This window comes from Acanthopagrus latus, chromosome 11 (assembly GCF_904848185.1).
Source record: "Acanthopagrus latus isolate v.2019 chromosome 11, fAcaLat1.1, whole genome shotgun sequence".
NCBI lineage: Eukaryota > Metazoa > Chordata > Actinopteri > Spariformes > Sparidae > Acanthopagrus > Acanthopagrus latus.
In genome coordinates, this window is record NC_051049.1 from 14,040,629 (window position 1) to 14,066,915 (window position 26,287).

At 40.6% G+C, this 26,287-nt stretch overlaps 1 protein-coding gene across 4 annotated transcripts; it reads right to left on the bottom strand.

Moving 5' to 3' along the window:
• Nucleotides 1-1,650: 1,650 nt before the first annotated feature.
• Nucleotides 1,651-26,120, bottom strand: eps15 (epidermal growth factor receptor pathway substrate 15). 4 transcript variants are annotated; one of them, XM_037114358.1, is made up of 26 exons: nt 25,977-26,120; nt 22,682-22,723; nt 21,871-21,960; nt 21,721-21,768; nt 21,530-21,625; nt 21,254-21,316; nt 20,714-20,839; nt 20,048-20,107; nt 19,433-19,663; nt 19,042-19,187; nt 18,038-18,194; nt 16,808-16,890; nt 14,263-14,335; nt 12,846-13,007; nt 12,509-12,706; nt 11,946-12,368; nt 11,635-11,715; nt 11,262-11,427; nt 10,969-11,013; nt 10,410-10,807; nt 9,848-9,917; nt 9,661-9,731; nt 8,849-8,984; nt 8,463-8,656; nt 5,802-5,823; nt 1,651-4,140 (listed from the first exon to the last, which is right to left on the bottom strand). In XM_037114358.1, exons 1-26 carry the CDS (start codon nt 26,028-26,030, stop codon nt 4,007-4,009), a joined length of 3,369 nt encoding a protein of 1,122 aa, XP_036970253.1. In that variant the 5' UTR covers nt 26,031-26,120; the 3' UTR covers nt 1,651-4,006. The 4 variants fall into 4 exon arrangements, with proteins under 4 accessions (XP_036970253.1, XP_036970252.1, XP_036970255.1 ...); XM_037114357.1 differs by having other exon boundaries at nt 1,651-4,143; XM_037114360.1 differs by lacking the exon at nt 5,802-5,823.
• Between the last annotated feature and the right edge of the window lie 167 nt (nt 26,121-26,287).

The following is a 26,287-nucleotide window of genomic DNA, read 5'->3' on the forward strand; positions in this document are numbered from 1 at the left end:
ACTTTCCTATTTAAATACACTGCAATGTGGCTGCTGCGGCTCCCGGCTCCAGGGTCCTAAAGCCCTCCGCTTTAGCACAACGTCAAGACGCACCATAAAAGCGCCACTCTGAAGTAGTTATTGATATTTCAGTGATTGGCTTGATTGTTCACGCTGTGACCGTATCGGATTTTTTTTACGTCGTATTTTGTGTATACGTTTGATTTCATTTTACTTTAACTGTCTATCCATTCACGCGTATGTACTGTATGCATCCATATCCCGAAGTAATCTTGAGAAGTGTATATCTGTGAAAACATTAAGCGACTAGATAAAAATAAACACCCCAAAACGTATCACTCTGCTGCCGCAGGTTAGTTTAATCGCATTTCAGATTCTGTATTCATACAACAGGCTAGCGGACGGGAAACTTTCTGGTGCGTACAAGAAACTTTCTTGTGCGTACAAGAAATTTTCTTGTGAAAGTCTCACTAGAAAGTCTCCGTGACCTCACTGTGAGATTTCTCGTGCTCACAATTAGGACTTGGGACTCAGGGTGAGGATATGGAGAGTAATGATTATGTGAGAGCTGTCACTGACTTTATTTACAGGCTTTCATAAATCATATATTCCGAGTGTGTGTGTGCGGAGACTGCGCCGTCTCCAGTGCGCTAAAATCGTATCTGGCGAACCATGAACAGCAGGCTAGTCTTTCTTAAATGCCTTTTGATTCAATCTTGGATTTCTACCATCGACACTGATCGCTGGATCAGATAGTTACCAAAAAGTTCGGCCCTCTCCGCTGCAGGACAGGGCATGCAGTGACGGCACTGCGCTCCATGGGGAAATATTGATTTAAATGTGTGTTGGCTGAATATGTTTCGCAACCGAAAGGTGTTAATGTAATAATGGTTACACTTAACTACAAGAGCGAGAAAGCAGTATCTAGAAAGTACCTCGCGCGCACCAGAAAGCCCCCCATAGGGCTCCATGTCTCCATGTTTTTAACTTGGCCCGACGCGTGAAAAAATAAAAACCTTTTCACTCTGTTTCACAAATGAAAAATAGATTTTTAGATTTAAAATAAGCAGCGCCAGAAAAAAAAAAAAAAAAAAACTAAAAAAATCCCCTTGGCCCTCGGGGCTTCCATACAGAATTAATTTGGCATGGAAAAGCCCTTTTGATAAGGAAAACAAGTCCTACATTAAAACTCTCATGAAAGTCAGAGAATGGAAGTATCGATATCGCCAGAACAAACTTACTTTGTTAACACAGATCTGTTTCTGAGTTTATTATTAATGTGCATGTTGGTCTAGGTGGAGCTCATTTTAGTTACTTAGCGTACTGCTGGGTAGTTAAATCTACAGCACCGCATCATGTGTCATCAGCTAATTGTGTTATAGATTTTTTTTGTGTGCAAAGTAATAGATACCCTTTTGAAATGTAGTGGAGTACAAAGTACAAAATTCATCAAAAATGGATTGTGGTGTCCTGAAGTACCTGAGAATATGTTCTTAGTTAGGCTACTTTCCAGACACTGCTTTTACACATCTATTGATGAATTGCAGGCAGTCCTTTGTTTTATAATACAGTAATGCTGCTGTGAACACCACTGCCTGCTGGACACAGCAACATGACACCATCCCAGTAAGAACACACAAACTGCAAAACTACACATGTTTAATATTTATTCTGTTTCACTTAAATGCATTACATATTCTGGCCACATTCCAATAAGGATTTTTTTTTTTTTATTCTTACATGTTAGAAAATACAAAATAAAATACAATTAGCTTGAGTTTTTAAAAAGCCTTTATGGGTACGACTATAGAAACATAAGTGGTTTTTGATTTTTATCATTTTTTAATTCAAGGAGTCTGTACAGGTGACGGTAACGTGTCCGGTGGCCTTTAGATCAGAGAGGATGAAACCAGAAACTGTAGTATGACTTAGCAATGAAGGTGAAGAACAGGTTCTCTAGTATTTACAATAAACTGCAACACGAGTAGAAAGTGCAGCATCGAACACAGACATTAAACTGGTTAAACATGAAAAGAGGAAACTATGACGGTGCTCCGTCTGAACAAGTACAAACAGAGAGAGTTAAAAACAGGAAGTGGTGTCCCAAATCTTGTGCATTGTTTGGTCAGAAAGTAGCGAAGAAACAAAAAAACGTGAAACCTCCTGCTGTTCGACCGAGCCTTCCCTTGTTTCTAAAACCCCTCCATCACAGTTTAGCACTCAGTGTTAAGTAGCTTGGCTCATTTTTCTGGAGGAAGGAACACGCAAGAACCACTGGCCAACCAGCTGCGGGGAGTTAACAGGAAGGAGGACGCAGTGCAACAGGAGTGTTTATCTCACCATGCCAGCTGGGTCATTGTTGTTTTTTTTTTTGCAAGTTAAATCCTCCCAGAGCCTGAAGTGGACAGACAGAAGACAAAACGAACTGCTCCACCAAAACGCAGAGACACTAATCAATGTTTGCTGATTCACTGAAATCCAGTTAGCCTCTCAGAGAGGAAAAATCACCAAATGCAACCAAAGAAGCATCGCCAGCACCTGGTGTGGGATTTGTGAAATGGATGCTGAATACTTGAGGACATTTACCCCTTCTTCTTTTTTTTTTTTTTTTCCCAATACACTCCTGTCGGTATTAACAATATCATCAACATCATTCATGTTAGAGTTAACAGAGCAGATAAAGTGGCTATAAATCTGTTTTTTTCCACACTTCTATATTCACCCAGTTTCTGTTTTTAGGTCACATTAATAAAATGACTCTAACTGTCCTAAATTATGAGATAATAAGTATCTGGGTGACAAAATAACAGTTTTTAGAGCTGAGTTATCTAAATCTCAGATATCCGGTGTTGCGCTCTCGTTTAGTGCAATCCCACGTAGTGTGCTTTTTAACTTTTTAATGCTAATCCAAATCTAATCAATACATGAAAAAGACGTAGATTAAATCCTTTCAGTATTTCCCCACAACATAAACATTCAAACAAAAAGACAGAACAGATGCTAGGCAGGCATTGCACCGATGATATCTAAAAAAAAAAAAAGAAAAAAAAAAGACATTAAAGTATCTAGAAGAGGAATATGGTAGCTGTGGTAGATTTGTTCGGTTTAAGTGTATATCTGCACATGCATTTCACATATCAGAGGACTGGTAACTTCCAGTTAAACATGTAGAAAATGGTTGAATTCTGTCAACTTGTTCAGAGCAAAATATCTTTAAAAATCTCACAGGCGCTCTGCCGAAGAGTACGCAGTCGGATGACTGTTTGAAAGGACCGACTTGCACTCTTAAATTTGGTTACGGTGCCTCCCGCTTCCAGTTTTGAAACTAGGCACGCTTCATGTTTTAGCTTCAGAGGATCTATGAACAGCTGGAAGCAAAGTGGGGCTCTCCAGAATTAACAGATCTACTTTTAATCATACTACTTTCATATCTTGTGAAAATTCTCAATATAACGTCAGAGGCTGAAGAGAGTCTTGATCAACTGTAGTGAGTACTGTTAGTGGACGATGACAGGACTTTTCAATCTACCATTGACCTGTGTGTTTAAAATAAATTACATTCTGCAGACGTTAAAGTGGCATTTGTAGCCCGGTGCGGAAATAAACAGAGAACATAACCTCAACGTCAATCCATATTCACTGCATTTCATTCAACAATCCATTCCTTGGCGCGTACACTCCACGTCGGTCCTCTCCTCCGAAATAAAACCACAGAGACCAACAGGATGGAAGAAACGCAGGATACCACAGCGCCAGTGAGCAGTCAGAGGAGAAGAGGGTGTCGAGAGATTCAGAGGTGGGTTAATTCGAAGAAAGTCTCTTCATGGGGTCAGCAGGTGCTGCTGAATCAGTCCTATGCAGTCCCCACTTTGCTTTGGTGCTTTCTGGGCTGGGCCAGGCTGTGCCGTGCCGTGCCGAGCCGGGGCCAGTGGAGGAAGAGGAGGAGGAGGAGGAGGAGGAGGGGGAGGAGGAGGAGGAGGAGGGGAAAGGAGATCCTCAGGAGAGTTCAGACTTGCTGAGTGCGATGGCCAGCTCCAGGTCCTCTTGTTCCTGCTGGGTGAGCCGGGCAAGTCGCTCCTTTTCCTCTCGCTCGCTCTCGCGCTTTGCCCACTCGATCATGTCTTCCTCTGTCGGATACTGCTGCTTCATGAACACAGAGAACACACGCACACGTCACACACGACGGGGGAGGAGAGAACAACAACAAAAAAAAAAACACGTGCAAAGAAATATGGGGGTGAAAGGAGACACAGAGACAGACAAACACACGGACAATTAACAGATCCTCAAAGATTAAAAAAACAAAAAAAAAAAAACAAAACTTGTTCTCAGAAGCTGCTGATAACAGATACCCAACAACAACAACAACAACAATACCTGGATGATGTAATGCATGATGTTTATCATGTAGCATGATAAGCTCCACATAGGGACTGATAACTGCGTTGCTGCTCTGGGGCTGTAGTTTATGTCTGGCCTTGTAACATCCCATGTAATCAAGTTTACAGGAACAATATGTTTTGTTTTAAAAGTTGCATTGTGGGTAATGTAGGTGCCTGGTTTTGAAAAAGGAAAAACTATGTGGAATAAAACAGGTGATATCTCTGTTGATTTTAAACTGCCTAACAGTGTTATAGGGGTGGGCAATGCTAGACCAGTGAACAGCCTTCTAACTCCTGGAGCTACATTACCCACAATGCAACTTAGGAGGAAATGTAGCAGATCACATGCAGCTTCCTCTGGAGCCGCAAAACTACTTCTGTCACATATGCTTGTCGTACTCTCCCAGACTTTAATGTGAGATCTGTGGCGTTTTGAGTGATTATTTCTGTGGCATTCTAGCCAGGAAATAAAAAAAGGGCAACGAAAGCACCATGAATGGCATGCAACATAGGTCCCTGGCTGGAATCAAAGCAGCGATGTTTCATATCACATTGTGTGCACTCTCACACCCTGTGTAATTTCTTGTTACTACTTGGCAGCCACACACGCTGATTCTGATATTTCACTGTCACTGCATCTGTCTGGCGGCAGGTCCCAGACAAAGGCATCCTTAACTGTACTCGGCACCTCCTGTGTGATAGCTGAACATATTTCTAAAATAGAATTACAGAGTTACAGAGCCATCACTTTGTCAGATCTCCTAATACCTAAACGGATTAACATTTTTCAGAACACAGCAACACAGTGGACATTTCGTCTCGTTAATCTGTAGTCCGTCAACATTTACCTGCGTCAGTGAGGCATGAAAATGAGCCAGCATCCCTCAAAATGACACACCCTTTTACAAATGCCTGACATGTTACAGACCACTATTTGCCGATGAAAATGATCGTCATTTGTGGCTCCAACCACACAACAACCAAACTACAAGAAAAAAACAAGCCAGTTAAATCAGTTTCCCTGCCAATGACCATGAAGAGAATGACGATCTTTGCCTCCCTCAGCTGTGTCATCACACATCCTGTGGAGGCATTTGATCAGGATTAAAAGCAGGAATGGACTATAAACATGAAAGAGTTCATCTTGTTGCAGGATGAATGTGAGCGGTGTGAAGGAAATCACGTTTGACGATTCATGACAACAAACGGCAGAGGTCAGGAACTTTAAAACACTGTTAAATCAGTTAGTCAGATCAGATCCAGACATGCAAAGAAAAGTAGGAAGCGATGACGACGTTCGACAGGAAATATTTTAGAGCTGATGAGCTGATGATTTCGGTATGGAGTAGCGCAGAACGTGCATAATGAAAACACTGAAGAAACATATAGCGGATTTAGTAGAGAACATGCATTTATTACTTGAAGGTGATACATCCCACTGCTGCTTTCAAACGTGAATGAAATCAAACATCAATAAAGTACGTAGCAAGAGGACCAACGCATGTTACTGCTAAAGAAATGCTTCACAAACAGTCTCTGTTACTTGTGTCTTCTTTATTTTCACTTACTGAGGAGATCTGATGAGATTCTGTCAAAATACTTGTAAGGGCCACACTGCTGATTTTTGCATGTTTTAGTTCATTTCAAAATCCTTGCCAAATCATTGCTAAAAACATTTTTCAAAGCCTACCACAGTGCACATTATTGGAGGTATTTCTCCTGCTTTCAATGTGGTCACTGCAGAAATGAAAAGAACTGATGACAAGACGTAGGCATGCTGCTGGAAAGGAAGGAAATAATCTTAAATTTAGAGCATGCTTTGGTAAATGTCATGGTTGGAGTGAAGTACAGGCACAACATGTGGTAAATGAACTGCAAATGCAAAACTGTAGCTGTGGTCTTCTAAAAGCTTAGACGTTTGCAGACAGTGGTGTCATGGATGCACATAGAAGCCAGAGATGGTGCCCTTGATTTAACTCTTTATTCAACTTTTATGACAAAGGTGTGAAGGTGCACACACACTCACAGACAGAGAGAATACAGGCGACCTGTTTCTCGACCAGACAAGGGTTGAATGAACTGATGAATGAAGGGATGGATGAACAGGTGGATGCATGGATAAATAAATAGCTGGTTTGAAGAATGGCAGAGGCAGTGGCATGAGTGAATGAGAGCCAGCAAATCAAACACAGTTAGTGCGTGCAGGTCGCGGGTTCAAAGGGGACATGCGGGTGCAGTCACGTGACCGGAGAGGAATCAACAGACTTTTGATAGTAGTCATCCATCCCACACAGCGTGGCAGCACATTTCTATGTGGTATCATGAAAGGAAGAGCTGAGAGTATTTTAATACTTTTACAGATTTATTCCTGATATATCAACAAGCGTTCCACCCACGTGCATCGACTCGTTTTCATACAGCTTCTCTGATCTTTTTTTAAATTTATGATATATGACTATTTACACATATTTTAACAAGTGAGAGAAAACAGCCATGGGACTTCCATTCCCTTGCTCTTGTAAGATGTTTTTTCTTTTTTTACTTCTACCTAGCTCTTACTTGTGATAAGAAATTATCAAAAGTGTAACTACACAAATTTGAACCATTAAAGGTGCTATTTGTATGAAAAGTTCTCATTTGCGTCTCATTCCCTGAGACTAAATAAACTTTACATACAAATAGCATCTTTACAGGTCTTGCGGACTACTGCTGCAAAACACTGGTATAAGGCTTTCTGTGGCTGCAGAAGAAGCTGCATGTTATCTGATAAAGATAAAAAGAATAATACATGGACTATCAGTTCAATTTGACCATTAGTCCAAAACAATTCCAGCAGTGTTGTTGGAGGGCAATGCTAGACCAGTGAACAGATTTTCGAAAACTGGCACCTGCAATAACCACAACTCAACAACTGGGTGACATCATTGGAGGCTATTTATCAGATTACATCCAGCTTCCACTGCAGCCACAATCGGCTTTATGCTACTTTTTCCACACATGCAGTAGTACTCCTCAAGACCTGTAAACACACTTTAATGTTTGAAAATGGTGGAGTTACCCTTTAAATATGATATTTCTCATCTTCTAATGTAGCTTAGCTGCTACACATTTTGTATACACTCATAAGTGTATAACACATTGATAGCTTCAAGTGTATAGACTCACTCAAGAAGCAGCAGCCTTTGCATTTCAAGAGCAGCTGATTTGATGCATTTGGACCATATTTGTGCTGACTCGGCTACATACTTATGCCGAGCCAAGTCACTAGTCAGAACCAGAAGGACCACTTTGCACCAAAGGCATTTTTTTAAACTAACCTGAGAAGCAGTTTTGTGTAAAAAAGGTGCATAAAATAAAACATTTTGCATAAATATATATCTCGTCTCAAAATGAAATATGCCAGATGATGTGATGTCAGTGTGCTGAGCTGGGATGGCTAACAAAAGCCAAATACAAGCAGCCTCTCATCTCTCCATTCACTGCCAACCAATAAAGATAGATATCTATTTTTCAGTCATTTGTTAACAGAGGATCTTTAGTCTGCGATGACAAAATATGTTGCAGAGTTAATATATGAATGTTATCTACAACTGCTATAATGACATTTCTGTACATTTCCTTTAAAAGTGAGACAGTGCAACTTCAATCAAAGCGCTTAAATTAAGTGCAATCCCAAAATAAATCAGTAACAAAAAATAATTACAAGTATAAAGAATCTTTACATGGCAAGGAAATAATAAAGAGCTAAAAACTACACCAGCAGCAGCAGACAGGGTGCAAGAAAAACAAAATCAAATTTAGAAGATTTAAATGCTTATGTTAGCTGAGCTCATGGAAAACGAGGTCATCAAATCATCAAATGTGCTCCCATGTGACACTGACATAAGCTGATCACCTCTTTGGGACTTTTTAAATGGCAGTGGATGGAGTGATTTATAAAGCTGGCCTGATTTGATTGATGGTTCTGATTTAATCAAACAACTCAATGTGATTTATTAGCAGGAGAAAAAAAAGGAGAAGATGGCACGACTACTGAGAGTCAGATGAAGGTGAGGGAGAGGGCGAAAGGTAGGTGCTCACTTTGTCAAAGCTGGCAAATCGGTCAGTTTCCCGTATGTTGTGACGAGGAGGGGAGGAGGGGGCGAAGGGGTCAGCTAAAGGATCCTTGGCAGGCAGGGAAGAGGAGGGGAAGTCTCCTGAAAGTGGTGGGACGAAGTGCCCTCGTCGCTGGAATGAGTCATTGGACTCTGTTCTGGAGAGGGATGCTCTCTTACCTGAGGGAAAAAAAAGACACAGACAAGATACTAGTGTCAGTGAAGATAAACAGAACAAACAAGTTAAACTGCAGAAAGACAGATCAAGCATGGACCAGAATACTTTAACACATACTATTAACACACTCTGAAATAAGTGATAAGACACTACAATCTGACAAAAGATTGATTAAAGAATGTGTAAGTACTGACCTGGAGGTGGAGGAGGTGGTCTCGTAGGCGTACCAGTTTTTGGGGGCAGCGCTGGGGGCACATCAGAGCCGGCAGACTGGGTGTCTTCCTGGAACAGGTTCTTATTGTTGATGCCAAACTGGTCAGAGCCATTTGACTGAAACATAAGGTTCACACCAGCCAATTACATCACACAAATACGGTACTTAACAACAAGAAAAACAACAGAAAACCAGCCATGGATTGGCTAGTCTAGAATCACAGCAATGCTTGTGAAGACTTGATTCTGGACATTAAGTGAACATTTACTGTTTATGAAAAAAAGACAAATACTTTAACATAAGGGCATCATTTCTCTCTCTCTCATATTATATATATATATATGACAAACTGATTAGTCAATCTAAAGAAAACTATAATGAAAACGCTAAATTACTTTTTCAAGCAAAAATGGAAGAAAATTGTTTTCAGCCTCTCGCGTATATGTCTGGATTTCAAACTATTAAAATATACACCGGGTATATATACACATATGTATGTATATGTATGAACTAATGATGAATACAGTGCTCGGTTCACCAGCAGAGAATTAGAAAGTGTTATACTTCCTCACAAAAACCACAACACATTCAACGACTCCCTCACAGTCTTCCTGGATGTTCTGGTATGACAGGAGAAGTGAGTTCATTGTGTTGCAACAATATGTTCTCCCACCAATTTCACTGACAATCATTGTTACTGACTTGATATTCAGTGTGTTTCACTCCATTATAAATGTTACTTCAGCTGTGTGTGGGTGACAGCACAGAGGATAAAAAGCAACACTTGATTACCTTCGTCAAGGCACTGAAATCTGCAAAGCCCCCTCCAAACGATTCATTACCAAACACAGCAGCAAATGGATCTGAAACATATGAGCATTTACAAGTCACTGAGCACATAATACTTTAACTGTAAACAGTTTCAACAGCTGCAATGGGATCTGTACCCCAGAGGGTGGCGCTGAGGCACAAGTCATACCTGGATCTGAGCTGGCGTTCACTGAAGTACCACCTGGAGCGAACGGATCATTGGTTGCTGCAGTGTCCTTCTAAAAACAGAACATACAAGTCGAACTTTTTTTTTTCTTATGACATTCTGCACAATAAACTCATATACAAATAATTTAAAAAAAGACGAACTTATTAATCATCACTCAATTCTCATTGAGCAGAAGCTGCAGCAATTACTCTTCATCTTGATACCCGAGTCTATACTGACTGAACGTAACTGTTATTAGCTTTAAACGCTACCCGACTCTTCTTTACTATTTTACGAGGGAAATGCGCCCAAGACAGCAGCATAACAATACAAATGGAAATACACAGATACAACCAAACTCTATATTAGTGAAACACTACAAATATCTATATGAAATGTTAAAATTAGTATAAAGACCAAAGCTTTCTATACTTCCTAATCTTAACGACTTAAAAGTCAGTGACTTTAAAAAGTTTGGCCAGATGATGAAAACTCAACTTTTTCCTAAACTAAACTTGTGAGTGAGTGCAGGTTGACCAGGTTTTACAGCCGTCCTACTCACCACGGCCAGGTCAGAGCTGGGTTGAGAGGAACTAAAGGGATCTGTCCCCCCGTCCTGAGAACCAAACGGATCTGCTTCACCAGTGGCATTCACTTTGCCTCCAAACAGGTCAGAATCAGCCATGTTGTTCGTAGTGCTGAATGGATCCTTGGCTGCTAAAGTAAGATTGTTTGGTTTGGAGGTGAAGGGATCTGGACCTGCTGCTGGTGCAGCTGCTGTGTCATTCAGCTTCGCCGCAAACAGGTCTGGTTCTGGCGCACCAGTAGTGGTACCAAACGGGTCGGCTGAGGCAGAGAAAGGGTCGTCTGAGGAGAAGGGGGCACCGCTTGAGGACTGTGCGAAGAAAGAGTCTGCAGCAAAGGGGTCGGAGCCTTTGAAGGGATCTCCTCCAAATGGATCTAAATTTAACAGCGACAGAAACAGAATGTGAGATACAGATATTGCATAATTGGTCAATATATCAATATATATTTATGTATTTTTAAATATTTGTTATATTTTAAGGAGATCACTTTGCCTATCATCACTTTCAAATAAGGATTTAACTTTGAAAACTTACCTGCAACATCTGCTTTTCCAAATGGATCATCTTTGAATGGATCATCTATAAAGGTGAAAAAAGAAAATCATCAATGTGACTACGTAAACATACCATTTACACGCCTCTGGGTCTACAAATTGTTAATCACATCATTCTGTAGGTACTGAAATCACTTTAAATGTAGAAGAAATACAATTCTGTCTTTGAAACAATTCAATATGAAGCAGCAGATTAGCTTTTTACAAACATCTGCACAAAGCAATTTAATTTGTTGGCTGTTAACTAAACTTCAGATGTTTGTGGGGACTCACGGTCAGTAAAGGGGTCTGCATTGAAGAAGTCCATCTCAGGCAGCGAGGGAGGGCTGGTCTGAGGCGGCATGGAGCGAGGGCTGACCTGAGGTGGTAACGAGGAGGCGGGGGTGTTTTCTGGGGACTCTGCTGGCTCCTGTTTGCTCTCTGGCTCTGGCGATGCAACCTGTTTGACAGTGACAGAGATCTACTGATAAGCTTGAAAACTACAATCAATAACATTAACAATGAGTATAAACAACACATTTTGAATAAGATCCCAGTGCATTGTGAAAATACTTTTTGAGGCATTTGCACCTGCATTTCTATTCTATATTTATTATTTTATATCTATATGGCTAACTGACACCGTGCCCAAACTCAGGGTCTTTACTTTTGGTGGGCTCTCTTTAGGCGATTCCTCAGCATCATCTGTGACCTCCGAGGAGACATCGGGTGTAGGGGTACTGTGTTCCTGGAAACATGAGACAACAAAACAGTAAAGACTAGCATTTTTTACAGAGATTTTTACATTTGATACAATTCTTCTTTGGTTATTACATGGAATATAAATTAAGACTGCTGATCTTGCATGATTGTTGGGTGTTTAAAAGAAAGGAAAAGGAGCAGTGTAGCTGTTGTAAGAAGTTTATATTATCTCCATCTATTAAATGACTGGTGATTAGGTTTAAGTTCATGTATTACCCTAACAGTGCTCTCCTGTGGCTTGGTGAAAGCTGATACATTATTGAACATATCAGCGGAGGCCAGACTAGTATACAGGTCATCCAAGGGATCGGGTTTCATCTTTTCCTCTTCTTGAGTCTTTGGAATCTCTTCCTCCTTCTCTTCTTCATCGTCTCTCTCGTTCTCTACTTCCTCTCCTTTTTGATCTGAATGTTCTTTCTGCTCTTCGAAGAAAGCAGCTGGTTCTTCCACCTTCAGCTCTAAGGGGTGGTCCTCTTGAAAGAGGTCCTGCTGGAAGAGGTCCCCTTGATGCAGCTCTGCAGCAGAGCCTGCTGATCCATTGACCATGACAGGAGAGCTATCCTCCAGGGCTCTCTTCCAGCTGAGCTGGGCAGTTACTGACCTCTCCTCCACCTTTAGATCGTTCAGTTTCTGCTGAACCTAAGAGAGCAGAGATGGAGAAGAACAACATTGAGAAAAAAATAAGAAACTTTATCTATATTGCATTTTTCAAAACATTTATGGTTGAACCACAATTTTAACAGTTCATAAGAATAACAGACTGATTCAAACAAACTGACCTGTGCAACTTGTGTAAAGGAGTCACGGACAGACTCCTGCAGAGGTGTGAGCTGCTCCTGAGCGGCCTGGACCTTCTCCTGCAGCTTCCTGCTCTCTTCCTGCAGAGCAAGGAGCTCCTCCCGGGCCTGGACCAGCTCCTCCTCATACTGACATATCCTCTGTTCCTGATCCTCATGCTCCGATGTCAGCGATGAAATCTGTGACAGACATAAATATCATTCAGGAGAATGGAGTCACCTGTGTGTCAATTTTTTATAGTACTGGTGTTCTTTGCTAGTGGTGAGTCATTTCTGCAGCTTTCCTGGACTGAAATAAAGAAAATCCTAGCAGATTTACCAGTTGCGTCTCTTGGCTGGTCTGCTGACGAATATGAGCCAGCTGCTCCTCCAGAGAGCCTTTCTGTTGGTCCAGCTCTTCCAAGGCATCTTGGACTTTCTGACGCTGGGACTGGAGCTGCTGCAGCACCTCGTTCTCTTTTGCTACTTCATCCTGCAAGTCCTGCAGATATTGAGCCACAGAAGAGACAGGGGGAAAGTTATACACGTTTGTCTGTTCTTTTACAGGTAAACCTTGCTAAAAATAACCAGAAAAGCTGAGAGATGAGGTGAAAGCTCAATAACAGGATATAGATATGATTTCAAATATGAACGATAGGGAAAGGACAACAAGACACTCTTTAAAAGGCATAAAAAAAAAAAAAATCATCCTTTATTTTCATTTTTATTATCTGAAGGTTTTTATGCCAGGAGTGACAGTTGAAAAAGAAATCAAAGGGGAAAGATAGTAAGCATGAGACGCAATGAAAGGTCTCCGGCTGGACTCAGTCCAGGGATGTTAGAATCATGATTTACAAAATTGCCTCTTAACCTCTAGATCATCCGGACAACAGCCCGTACACACATCTTAAATGGGCAGCCTACTCGAATAGATCTTCTTTCACACCCACCTACCAAGATGTGTTGTGATTCTGCATGCATAGTTCTACTTTTCAAACAGATGGAAATAAAGCTGAGAAATCATCCAACATGTGTACATTGGAATATTATTCCCCTAATCCGAATTTAGCCTGTTAAACCAGAGCCGTTTTGCAGCGGACTTTTACACAAGAGATGTCAGAGCTCACTGCCACAAATAAATTCCAAAAATTTGAGAAATACCGCAGGGGAAAACTTATTGTGGAGCCAGAGCTGTGGTTATAGCACCAAACACGACAACAACAATGTGTGATGTCAAGGAATATATTTAGAAAACACATTACAGTATAAATAGCCGAAAGCACTTGAGGCTATGCTGCAGCGCAGCTCAGAAATTCAGCTACATCAACGTGAGACTCCCTTGAGATCCACCCTCACACTTCAGCATCAGACTGAACTCCCCGAAGCGGAGCAGACTAGCCCTTTAAGCCATCAACTCCCAAAAATAGAGCCCCATCTCTCAGGCTCAGAGCAGGCTGACACGCCTACACAAGGACAGCAGCCTCTCCCTCTCGGAGAGACATTAACTGTGTGTTCTGAACAAGCGTGTGAGACTGCCGGCCAAATGTATTATTGATCTTCTCCTTCAGTATATAATTACAACAGAAGTGGTCAAGCTGCTTTAGGAAAGCAGCAGAAACACAAACATGCTCATAGATGTGCACCAGTAAAATTATAGAAAATATCTCTGCGACCAAGTCATCAATCCTTCTTGCCAATAAATCTCTTCTCTGTGTATCCACTGTGCTCACAGACAAACAGAGACGGTGAGACCTTACCTGCACTTCGCTGCTGCGCTGTCTGATGGCCTCCTCCTTCTCCTTAATCTCCTCTTCCACAGAGCTCTTCTCCCTGGGGGCCCAGCACAAGAAACAGGAGTATTTAGCCACCAAGGACAGAGAAGGTAGACCCGGTACTCCAAGCGCACCCAGCCCCAACCAGCTGTCCGTTTCTTTCCCCTGAGCCACCACCACCACCTCTTCTCCCTGAACCACCATAATGTCCTGAAATCCAAACTCCACTGCACAGAGGGAGCCGCCTGAAAAGCAGGTGTATGACCTTATATGAAGAAAGGTGGAATGCGTGTGAGACCTGAGGGCTTGCGAATGCACGGTGCTGTAAATTGCGATGCGGGTGAGTGTGTTATGGAAAGTGAGCATGTGCTTGCTCAGTCAAATGTGTGGGAGATGAGGAGTGAGAAGCAGATGGCTGCCTGGAGGATGAAGGGAGAAAGAGAGGGAGGAGGGACGACTGATGATGAGCCAACCTACAACATCCATCATTTTCGTTGCCTGTATGTTCATCCTCTCTACTTTACTCTTTAATCCACACAGCCAGACAGGAAATGAAACAGGGCGGAGACAGGAGGAGGTATACGTAATGATTGTTTCCAAACTGACAATTAATAAATGTGTACTTTGATTCCAGCTATTGCTACTCGTATTAAAAGGCACAGATGTTTCAGTTTACTTCAAATCTGTGTGACAGTAAAGGTATTCATACTGGATAGGATTTCAGTTCTATTTGCATTTCAAATAGAGCTACAAAGATTTGTGGAGGGAAAGAAAAATAATTTTTAACTATTTTGATAATCTTTTATGCATTTCAGCCTTTTCAAAAACCAAAACATTTCCTGGTTTCAGCTTTTTAAAATGTAGAAATTTGTTACTTTTCTTTTTTGACATTACATAAAGAAATAAGAACTTTTCACCATAAGTAGGACAAAAGTAGCAATTTGAAGAGGAAGTCACTTTAGGTTCTTGCAAATTGTGATGAACATTTTAAAATTAAAAATTTTAAAAATAATTAGACATTTAATAGATTAAACGATTAATCATTACTTGCTGCCCAACTCTCAAGGCATCACATTCTTATTTCTGACTGACATAAACAATTCATTACATTGTCAAAGAAAGAAGCTTATTCTAGTTTAGTAAAACCTAGTGACTATATGACATTTTCGCCAGGCTGCTCCATTGTTTTCTCACATTGCTAATTAATAAATAACAACACAAAAAACTTGTATTAACCATATACAACACTTATCATTTGTCATCAATTTCAAGACAGACTGAAAATAACAGCAGCTATTTTTAGATTCTCTCTCTCGTCTTACATCAAAATGCACAATTCCCTTGATAACAAAACACCTTCTGCCAGCAAACCAGCAGTCAACTCAAGCTGAATATCATTCGTGTTCTCCTCTTACCCATCAGCATCATCCTCACCAGCCTCTTCCACTTTAACCAAAGGTCGCTGCCACACTTTGAAGCAGTTACACACATGCATCATTGTTTCTTGCTCGTCTCGATCTGCTGCTTGTCTGAAGCTCAGATCTCCGTCACTTAGTTTCTTTTTCACACCATCTTTCTCACATTGAACAGCTGTGTGTGTGTGTGTGTGTGTGTGTGTGTGTGTGTGTGTGTGTGTGTGTGTGTGTGTGTGTGTGTGTGTGTGTGTGTGTGCACATCTGTGTGTGCATTTGTACAAATGCGTAGGGGATGGGGTGGAAGGGAACTTTCTCACTTCTTACTCTCAGCTTTCCAGAACAGGGAAGCTAAATTCTGTCAGTTATGAAATGTAAATCCATTACAAGTGATACTGACATTACAAGTGATACTGTAAAAAGCATAGCTGAAATATCAGGAACTGTCAAAAAGGAGCACTGAAAATGAAATCTATATTACATTATTAAAGATGATGTTTTTTCTGTCTTTTTCTTATTAAAAACAACCCAAAACAAAATAACACAAGATAACACTAAAAAACTATACCAGTATCTGTTTAAAATATTTAATTCTTTGAAAATTACTGATTGATATTTCTGACAGATATATTAAAAAACAGTGTATAAAAGGCATTGAGAACAGGTGAATTCTGTGTGAGTCTGGTGAATAGTGCATATTCTGTTGGTCATTCTTCCACCTCACTGTCAACAGCAGACACATAACTCAGCTTTACAACCATCTGCTGTGTTTCATAGGCTGCAGCAAAACACCATTTATACATTTTCATTTGAAGCAGTGGGTGTGAGTGTTAAAAGAATGTCTGAGAGAGTGCAGTGATATAATCATGTATACTAGAACCAATGTTTCCCAACATATAAAATTTAATTGGGCAGCCCACCAAATGCCCATCAGTTTGTGGGAAACACTGCTTCCTGCTGGTCAGTACAGGATGGTACAGACCCCATCAAATGTCTCATCATCACGAGAATTGTGATCCTAAAACATCATTCACACCAATCTTATCACAACCTTAATATCTGTCATAATAATTGCAATAAGAAGAACAAAATAAAGAAATATAGGAACAAAAGCTTACTTTTGTAGTTCTACAATCTCATTACTGAGAGAGTCCAACTCCTTGATGGCAGAGAAGTCTGCTGCCAGGTTAGCCACATTGTTCTGGAGAGGAAGTAAGACAGAGACAAAAAGAGGATAAATTAATAATCGACTAAAGGGAAAACTTCTGCCATCATGAAACTTCCTATATTCTGAGCTAAGAATTACCTCTAATCACGTGTAACAATAGAGAGAACTGCAAATTACTTATATGTGGATGAAATGACAAATTACAGTTGAAGAAATAAAAAACTATCACAGCACAGCACTTTACTGAAATTCTGCACAATGGCAGGGATGGGAGACTGACTCAGGGGAAAGATGAGTAATGATACTGGGAGGATACTAGTGATAGTTAAGCTCTGGGTCCAAGGGTTTTGCTCAAATATATATACTGTGTTGGATTTGATTTCATTCTCTGATGTTATGAAGGTAGAGACACCAACAGCCACTCTTCTCGTGTACATTCTATATCATAACATGTCTAATCTGCGAGTCAATGGTTTACACCTATAGATCGGACTCTGTGCCATCAATGCATCTCCAAATACTTTGAACAATGACCTCTGCTCTTGTCAGCTTAGTTCCCAAGCTTAAATATTTAGATGGCTAACGATGAGGAACTCAGGCACCAATAGGAACGTAACTTATGATTTAGAAATACAAATTTGGAGAAAATTCAGTCTGACAAGGCAGAAAGATGACAAAGAGAAGCAGCCAGTTCAAAGTAATGAGATGCCTTAGAGTCAGTAAACTACCACACACTCACTCAGATCATCTCGCTGCACACGTGAAGTGGAGAAAATGTAAAAAATGTAAAGAGCAAACACAGAGGATCAACATAAAATTGTTCATAAAGGAGGAAAGGGAAAACATGTGGGTCCAAACTTTAAACAATCCATTATGCAGGAGAAACAAAGGACAATGTTTTATCAAAATATAGAAATAAAAGCTGTTTTGTTATTAAAGTATACAAAATAATAATATACTAAACATAATAAACATCCAGAGACCGTGCTTCTGTACCGCTGGTCTGTTGTTCTAAGTAACATCATCAGCCTCATTATTAATGATGCGTCACTTCTGAGCCAAGTTTCCATTAAATGCCAAAAGTAAGCTCTTCTTCTGCATCATTATATTCAATGGAGACAAAAAAAACATAGACATCTATAATCATCAATCATAGCAATGAGTGCATGGAGTGACTCACCTGTTTGATGTTTTGTCTGTCAGATGGAGGGATCATCTCTGGGGACAGACTCTGCGGAGGGTCCAGGCCTTTGGTCAGCTTCAGATTGATCAGATGAAGCGCCAGGGCAAACTGCTCTCTAGTCAGTTTCCCAATATCTCCAATGTCGCAAAGCTCCCTGAGAACACAAACAGAGGCATGTTACATAAGAGTGTAATGATTTACACCTCAGGCAATGGCAATTTTTGATTGCCTGACTGATCATCTCGTTCAGGGGTCATGGAAACCAAAACGCAGCACAGAGACAACAGGACTGAAGCTAATCAGCCGTATGAAGGTAAAAATCCATATGTGTGATATTGTCCTGGTCGCATGTGCCAGCCCGCACTGCAGTGCTGTTATTATTCCACAACAATATCACCTAGGACTGAGATATTACAGCTTAAATGACAAACAGAATGTTCTAAGACAACTGGGTTTCTACAAAAATGTTTCCACTTTACATAACAAACTTTGAAAAGTTTCTTACACATTGGTCTGTACTAGAAGCAGGGCTGCATTTTAATTATCAATTAATCCACTGATTACTTCAGTATATAGAATGTTAAAAAAAAACTGTGATAAACTGTCATCACGATTTCCCAAAGCGACTTTTTCAAATCACTTCTTCTGTCCAACCAACAGTTAAAAAAAAAATCCCTATTCTTTTATGAACATGAATGGCAAAGAAAAGCAGTAAATTCTTACATTTTATAAGCTGGATCCAGCAAATATTTCGACATATTTGCTTGAAAAATGAGTGAAATGAATGAATGAACTGAATCAATTATCAAAATAGTCTAAAAAATACTGACCAATTAATTAATCCTTGTAGAAGAGGTTATCTCTCCTCTGTTGCTCTTTCTGAGGTTTCCGACTTTTCTCTCTATTTAAGGGTTTTGTTTGGGGAGCATGTTTCCTTATAAAACAACATTTTTCATAAAGACCAAGTGGAAAGGTTTCACATCAATTAACAAAATACTTACCATATACGTGCTAGTGTGGCAGAGGGAAGCCCCGTCTTGAGGAAGATATCTCTGACTTCAGGTCCAGACACAAGGCCGTCCATGTCCCCGTCTGTCTTGTTGAAGAGCTCGTCATACTTTGCTTTGTCTGTCGGCGACACCACCCACTGCACAGGCAACAAGACAGACTTTAACTAGCACCAGAGTGACTTCATAATCTAATTTAACAGAACTTACACAGATAACGCAACACTAACTCCAACACTTACTTACCTTCTTCAGACTCCGTTTTGTTTTGTTCTTTTGAAAAACACACTGAACTATCCAGTTTGAATGCATTTTAAATGTTTGTGATTGCAGCTACTATAATAAAAGGTACTGCATGCACAGGAGAGACAGGTCCAGTACTCACAGGGGCTGCTGCTGGTGTTGGGACAGAAGCTGGGGCGGGTTTGGGAGGGTGGGGCATGGTCTTAGAGCCAGCGTGGGAGGAGCGACTGTCTTTGACTGAGGGGGGCGAGGGTAACAATGGCATCACGGGAGGCACAGAGGGTTTTTTCCTCTTGGAGGGTGGAACCAGGGGAGGTGGTAAGGACATGGGAACAGGCTCGCCCTCCAGAGCTCTGTACACCAGATACATGGCCTGGGAGAGGGCAACAAAAATCAATGACTGAAAAGCAATTACCAATGAATGAACCAGTCCTGTTAGTCTTCGCACCTTTTCCACAAGTCTGGATTGTGTTCGATTCAGAGACAGAAATTATCATCATAGCCTGTTTATAATAGCTTCCAAGACAACATGTAAAATACAAGCACAGAAAAAAATCTGGAGTTGAAACTTTAAAATCTAATAGCCAAAACATCCTTTTGAAAATGTTGATATGTCTGGTAGATCAATGCTGTAATATATTGATGGAAACAACAATACAGAGTTGGATAGCAGTTTGAAAAACAGTCTGCGCTAAAACTAACCCAAGGCTGTAGCTGTAACCTATGCGGTTTCTTTCTGTGATGTGTCATTTCTTACCACAGAAAATTCATCTCTGTCCAACATGCCATCTCTGTCGATGTCACTGAGCTCCCACACCTTCAACAGAGACACAGATATAATTGTTAAGAATGCATCATAACAAAAGTATATAATACACAACCCTGAAAACCCTGACTCAAAGCCTATTCTCACTTCCGCTGTGATTTAATTTTCTCCCCAGCCAGCTCTTAGTTTCACATCCTTTTTTAAAGGTTCTGCAGTGTTTGGTTTTATTTGTCACCCTTTAGTTGTTTGAGCCACTATGCACAGATGGCCACTCAGCTTGATTCTAAGATGCATCGTCAACGTTTTAATGTTCTTTCAGAATGAAATAGCCATCTGGGTAAAGACCTGTTTTATCTACTTTTTACTTTTTGACGGATAAGTGCCTTGGGTTTTTTTTTCCCTAACTTCTGTATTCTCTACTTAAGAGCACCTTCATCACGTTTGTTTGAATGTCTGAACACTCCAGATCTTTCCTTTCTCATATAAAAGTCAACAATTTGCCACTTTTCATTTCGATGAAAATGTTTTAATTAGTTACTTGCTTTTTGTTACGACACCTGCTCAAATTGGATTCACAATTTCTGCTATGTCACATAAAGACATATGATCTCTCCCCTAAGTTTTTTCACTTTGCATCATTTTGTTTTGGGATCATACCCTGCCGAGGATGTCCACTGGCAGTTTGGAGTTGAGCAGGACGGGCTTGACCTTATCTCCTGTTAGAATCCCTCCTACTGGACCCAGACTGTCGAAGATGGAGTCAAATTTCAACTTCTCCTCAGGCTGGATAATAACAAAAGAAAATAGTAATACAATGATTACAGGCCAACAGATCAAATAAATGACTCAATTAATTGTTCTAAGTCTGCTGACGAACTACACAGTGATATTCTGCCCGAAAGTTAAACAAGCAACGAGAAATTCCGAAATGACAGCTGTGAAAATAAATCATAAATGTTGCTGCTGTGGGTGTCAAGCGGCACTGTTGACTTTAGAGTTTTATAGGCACCATTAGACACAGACTATTATGAACGAATAGTCTGTGTCATATTTGAGTAGACTTGATTATTTGATATTTTACATTAACACAACCAAAAAAGCAGACTCTGTGACGGACATATTCAAGAGGAAGACAAAGATATTAAAGCGGATTACAAATAAACAGATAAAAAGATAACAAACTTGCGAGTGCCTCACCTTGACAACCCAGGGAATGTCAACAGCCACTCCTCCTGCCAACAGCGGGCTGCTTGTGTCATGCTGGTGATAAGCAAACTCAGTTAGTCTTAGACTCTGTTTCAATGTTTAATTTAAAATATGTAATGCATGAAATAAAACAATATGTTTAATTGCTGTTGCAGTAAAGCTAGAAGACAGTATATGAGAATTTTAGCTGTCTGTCATAATATAAACACCGGGGGAGGCTATAAGAGCATTAACAGAGCCTTATGAAGGACGCAGAGGCAAACTTACAAATTTGGGGGGAGGAACTGCCACATGAAGGTTCTTGAGCGCCACCTCCAGGCCATTTTGAGCACAGGCTACCAACCGCAGTGCTATGAAGAATTGCTGAGAGAACAGAGGCACAGTATGTGACGTAATTCTAGTTGATGGGATACAGTTGATGCAAAGAAAAACCAGTCCATTATGATTTGTGTTTGTACCTGTTTGTTAAGGGCACCTTTGCGTTCAGAGTCTGCCAAATCCCAGATCTACAGAGACACACACATTGATGACAGTCAACATAAACACAGGCACATAAAACAGGAAACAAAAGAAGTGATGTAGCTGCCCTGATTGGACTATTTGCTCACCTTCCCGAGAACCAAGTCAGCCAGGCCCGACCTCTTCAGGAATAGAGCTGCATCAGCCGCTGCCACCCGCCCGCTGCCAGTCGGATCAACCTGCACACAAACACACACACACAGTTATCAGGGCTTTTACCAACTGAGAGACATCAATAACACAGCTGTAATGCTATGGAATATTTGGTTTTAGCCATTGGCTTCAGCCCACAACACAGGAGGAAAGCTTGGGAGTGTTTTCTCAGCAGTGACTGGGAAGCAAACAGAGAGCAAATGAAAACGTAAAATCTCGCTGTGGGAGTCACTTAAATCAATACTGATAATAAAGCAAAGCTATTTTCTCAGCAGTCTATTAGCTTGATATTGGATCTGTTAGAAGTCTTTCATGAGGCTCACAGTAAGCTCCCCTGACATGTCGGGCAAAGGGAAACATTATTAATTCATAGAGGTACTTCCTTTCATGGACACAGAAAACTGAGAAGAGAGATCACTGCTCGTTGCAACACTACAGTTTACCTAAAGCTAGTTTACAGTTTAAGGGTCAGTGGATCTACATTTAGAAAAAACATGTTTGTTTAATATAGGTGTTTCTCTCACCATCTTTTTTTCTGCGTACTTTATATCCAGAGCAAGTTATAGCACAATATAGCAGCAGTCAAATCATGTTTAAATGACTATAACGCACAACAGTAATGGGCTCACTATTTAGTAATACATAAACACACATTTCAAGCAATGTAAAGGACGCAGCATGTATAAAACACACCATAGCCCAGCATGAACTATATTTTGATGTATTTGGGAAGATGTATTTGCTTACCTGTCGATAGTACTTGTCATAGATGGGATTTCCACTGGAGAGCTGTCAGAGAAGAAAAAACACAATATACAAATTTAAGTTTACTGATTATTAAAAAAATAATAATAATAATTTATATGTATATATATGTATATATATGTGTGTGTGTATATATATATATATATATATATATGTGTATATATATATATATATATATATATATATATATATATATATATATATATATATATATATATATAAACACTGTGTCTGCTCAGGTTGTGTCTGAACTTTAAAACAATCTGACTGAATGAACTACTACTATTACTAAAATACTCTATAAATTCTCCAGATTCAGTTTACAAACTCAAATGGACAGCATGTGTTTGCTGGCTACAGAAAGCCTGTCATTCACTAAGCCAAGGCACTGTTTTAAAAAAAAAAAAAAGAGTGATTCATTACAGATGGAGGATGCAGACACACAGACTACAACCAATGTGTTAAAATTCAGTGTTATTTTTCATCATCATGGCCATAGACATTTCTGTCACTAACAGCTGAATTGTTTATCAGTGGTCCAAAAACATCTGCCGGTGGGAAAATTAAAGTTTTGATCGCCACTCAGACAAAAGTGTCATTTAGTTCACTGTACCACAAAAGAGCTCTCATAAGTACAAACTTGCAGCGATTAATTGAATGGTTGTCAACTATTAGATTAATCATCAACTATTTTGAAAATTGATTAAACTGTTCGAGTAATTTAAAAAAATGGGCTTCCAGCTTGTTAGACTGCATATTTCCTGGTTTCTTTACTCCTCTCAGACAGAGAATTGATTTATCTTTGGGTTGCAGACAAAACAAGTAATTTGAGGACGTCATCTTGGGCTTAGGGAAACACTGGTCGACATTTTTCACCATTTTCTGACAGTTTAATCAACAATGGAAAAGTCAGTTGCGGCCCCACAGTAGTGTATTTTTTTCTGTATCACAGACAGTTTAGGAAGACAAGCCTACAAGTAGCATGAGGAATGATCATGACTCCACACATGACATCATGCTTCAGATGTCAGATGAAGGTTGCAATTTCTATACTCAATATTATTTCTATCATTTAAATTGTAAATTGAAAATTGAGAAAAGCGTCCATAATAAATTTCCATGCAGGGAAAAGCAGCACATACTTCCACTGGCTAAGGCACTAACAGTAAATGTTTGGCATTCTTGCTTGATAAATGACTTAAACAAGTGGTCATCAAAGTGCTCTGCATTAGCCTTCTCAATCAAGTCATCATGTCAGCACTGGCCAATCCCAGCAATAATCACTGGCAAAGATGTTTAAATTTCCTGGAGACATACAGTGTATTACACCATACAATGAACTTCAGTGAGTCACGATGATACTGAAGCTTCCTGCTGAGTTGCACACAGAAAAGAGCAATGACTAGTGAGCTGTCTGACATCAGGATATAGGCTACACTTCCCAAGGCTACTGATGGTCAGCTTCAGATGGTTAAAACAGGACGTCACCTCACAGACACCAGCTAACATGGCGCTCTGTCACATCCTCCCTAAGCACCCCCGTGTTTATATGACTGTCCACTGCTGGGCTGAACAGGAAAAGAATCAGCATTTCCTTCTCCATATAGCTGAAACTGACAACTAGTTGTTGTGCTTTTCAATCGACAGGTGCAGCGAAGGAGGAAAGGAGTGGACAGTAATTGTCTGAAAAGTGGATCAGCTGGGGAGCAGCTAATCCAACCAGCGGTTAAAGCTGCCTCAGAGCTCCTCCATAGAGAAACAAACTGGCACGCAAGAGTGTAAAGTAGAGATCTGTTAAAATATCAGTCTTGTTACAGACTTGCACAAATTGCTTGGACAAAGAAGACGAGTCTGAGGTAAAACACTCCGTGACCAGTATAGTTATCTGTCAGCTTTGTCAACTGCCAGTTTACAGCGAGATAACTGTCCACACACACTTATCTTTCTCTGGCCAATGCAACTTATTTCTGTGGCACACACAATAGTGTGCCTGGAACTGCTGGCGGCTGTAACACTGTGGTCATTGTACTGGTGACTCTTTAATTGAGCACTGAAAAAACAACACCCCTCAATCATTCCCCAGCCACTAGCCCATACAAAACTGCAGCAGATAGCACGATTACATTACAGTGCGGGAGTTGACGGGCCAGTCTGGTTTGTTCTGGTGATTTCATCTCCCTAATCCGGCCATCGCAGTCAAACACATTAATGGCAGCAGCAACAGTGAACAGCAGGTCAGTGGGAGGATTATTCAGTAGTAAGGCAGCAATGAAGTCTGACAACACAGAGATGTCAACTCATGTGTCTGAGTTCAGACAGCTCATGTTTGTTGTTACAGGCAACAGAGGCTCAGGTAACAAGTCTGGGACTGCAGCCTACTTATTACACCTGGCTGCTACCTGCTAAATAACTTATTTACTGTGCATGCAAACAAACACACCTTCACACAAACTTCAGGATCTAACATAGCTTAGCAGCAGACTGACATTTTGTGACAGCAGCTCTGGCTAATGGGCTGCTCAAGCTCACTTCCCCATACAGATTGCAAAACAACTGACAAGACTATTTTGAGGTTTTTTTTCTGTTTAGGACAAAGAGTAGCTAACAGGCTAACAGTAAACTGACGTTGTCCACTTCAGGAAGGTCACAGAGAAAACACTAACCCAGTGAAAGCATGTTTACTTCTAATAATAGCAGGTTGGTTATTCAGTCTATAGCAAGCTACATGAGCCACCCTTCGTAATGTAAGGCTATACCGAATAATGTCCGTAACTTGCTTGATTTTTTGGCGGAAAGCAATGTTAGCAGTGGCTTTACAAGTTAGCTTAAAAATGACAGTAAAGCCCCAACAGAGCCACACATGAGTATCTCGTATTAACATCTCTTTGGCCAGGACCAACTAGCCTGCAGCAAAACGAGGCAGTACAAAACGCTTCGATAAACACCTCCCGCCGAAACGAAGCAAAGTAAAAACACATGGCTTATCTCAAGTTTGATAAAAAGCGGCTCTAAAACAGCCCAACACTGCACACTAACTAGCTGTAAGCTAGCAGGCTAGCTAGCTAGCTACGCCCTTACGCAGTCCCCAAAGAGATTAGGCAGAAACTTTTCCCAGTCACAGCAGGACTAAACTTCCAAAAAGAGAGCCGAGGGTCGAGCTAAGCCCGCCTTTCTGCCCACCGGGCTTCACTAACGCAGTTGAAATGTCACCGCGCAGAGCAGAGAGAGGCCCCGAGACGTTTGCTGTCGTTATATTTGAGTTGTAAGACAGTATTACCTGAGTAAGAGACAGAGTGGCAGCCATAGTGTTTCTGTTTCCCACTGCTTTCATGCTGCACTGCTGCCAGACACAGACAGAGGCCGCTGTAAAACCTGGCACTGGAGCCCGACCACAGGAATCACCTCAGCCCATGACACACACCGTCATCTGTCATGCAGCACCACAGCGTTATGAAGCACACATGGTGCAGGTATTTTTTCATTTCCTTTAGTCACAGGAGCAGTATTATAATGTATGATAACAGGGCCTGAGACAGGATTTTAAATATACCGAGGTCATGAGTGCCACCACTGTATCCCCCCTCCTCC

Bases quoted from the DNA above. Each gene is read 5' to 3' on its own strand.
- eps15 (XM_037114357.1), bottom strand. From the start codon at position 26,030: ATGAAAGCAGTGGGAAACAGAAACACTATGGCTGCCACTCTGTCTCTT. The intron at 11,014-11,261 runs GTGAGTCCCCAC...TCACCTTTATAG, and splicing joins TGCAGACCCCTTTACTGACC to ATGATCCATTCAAAGATGAT. The intron at 5,824-8,462 runs GTGAGCACCTAC...GTTTGAAAGCAG, and splicing joins GATTTGCCAGCTTTGACAAA to CAGTGGGATGTATCACCTTC.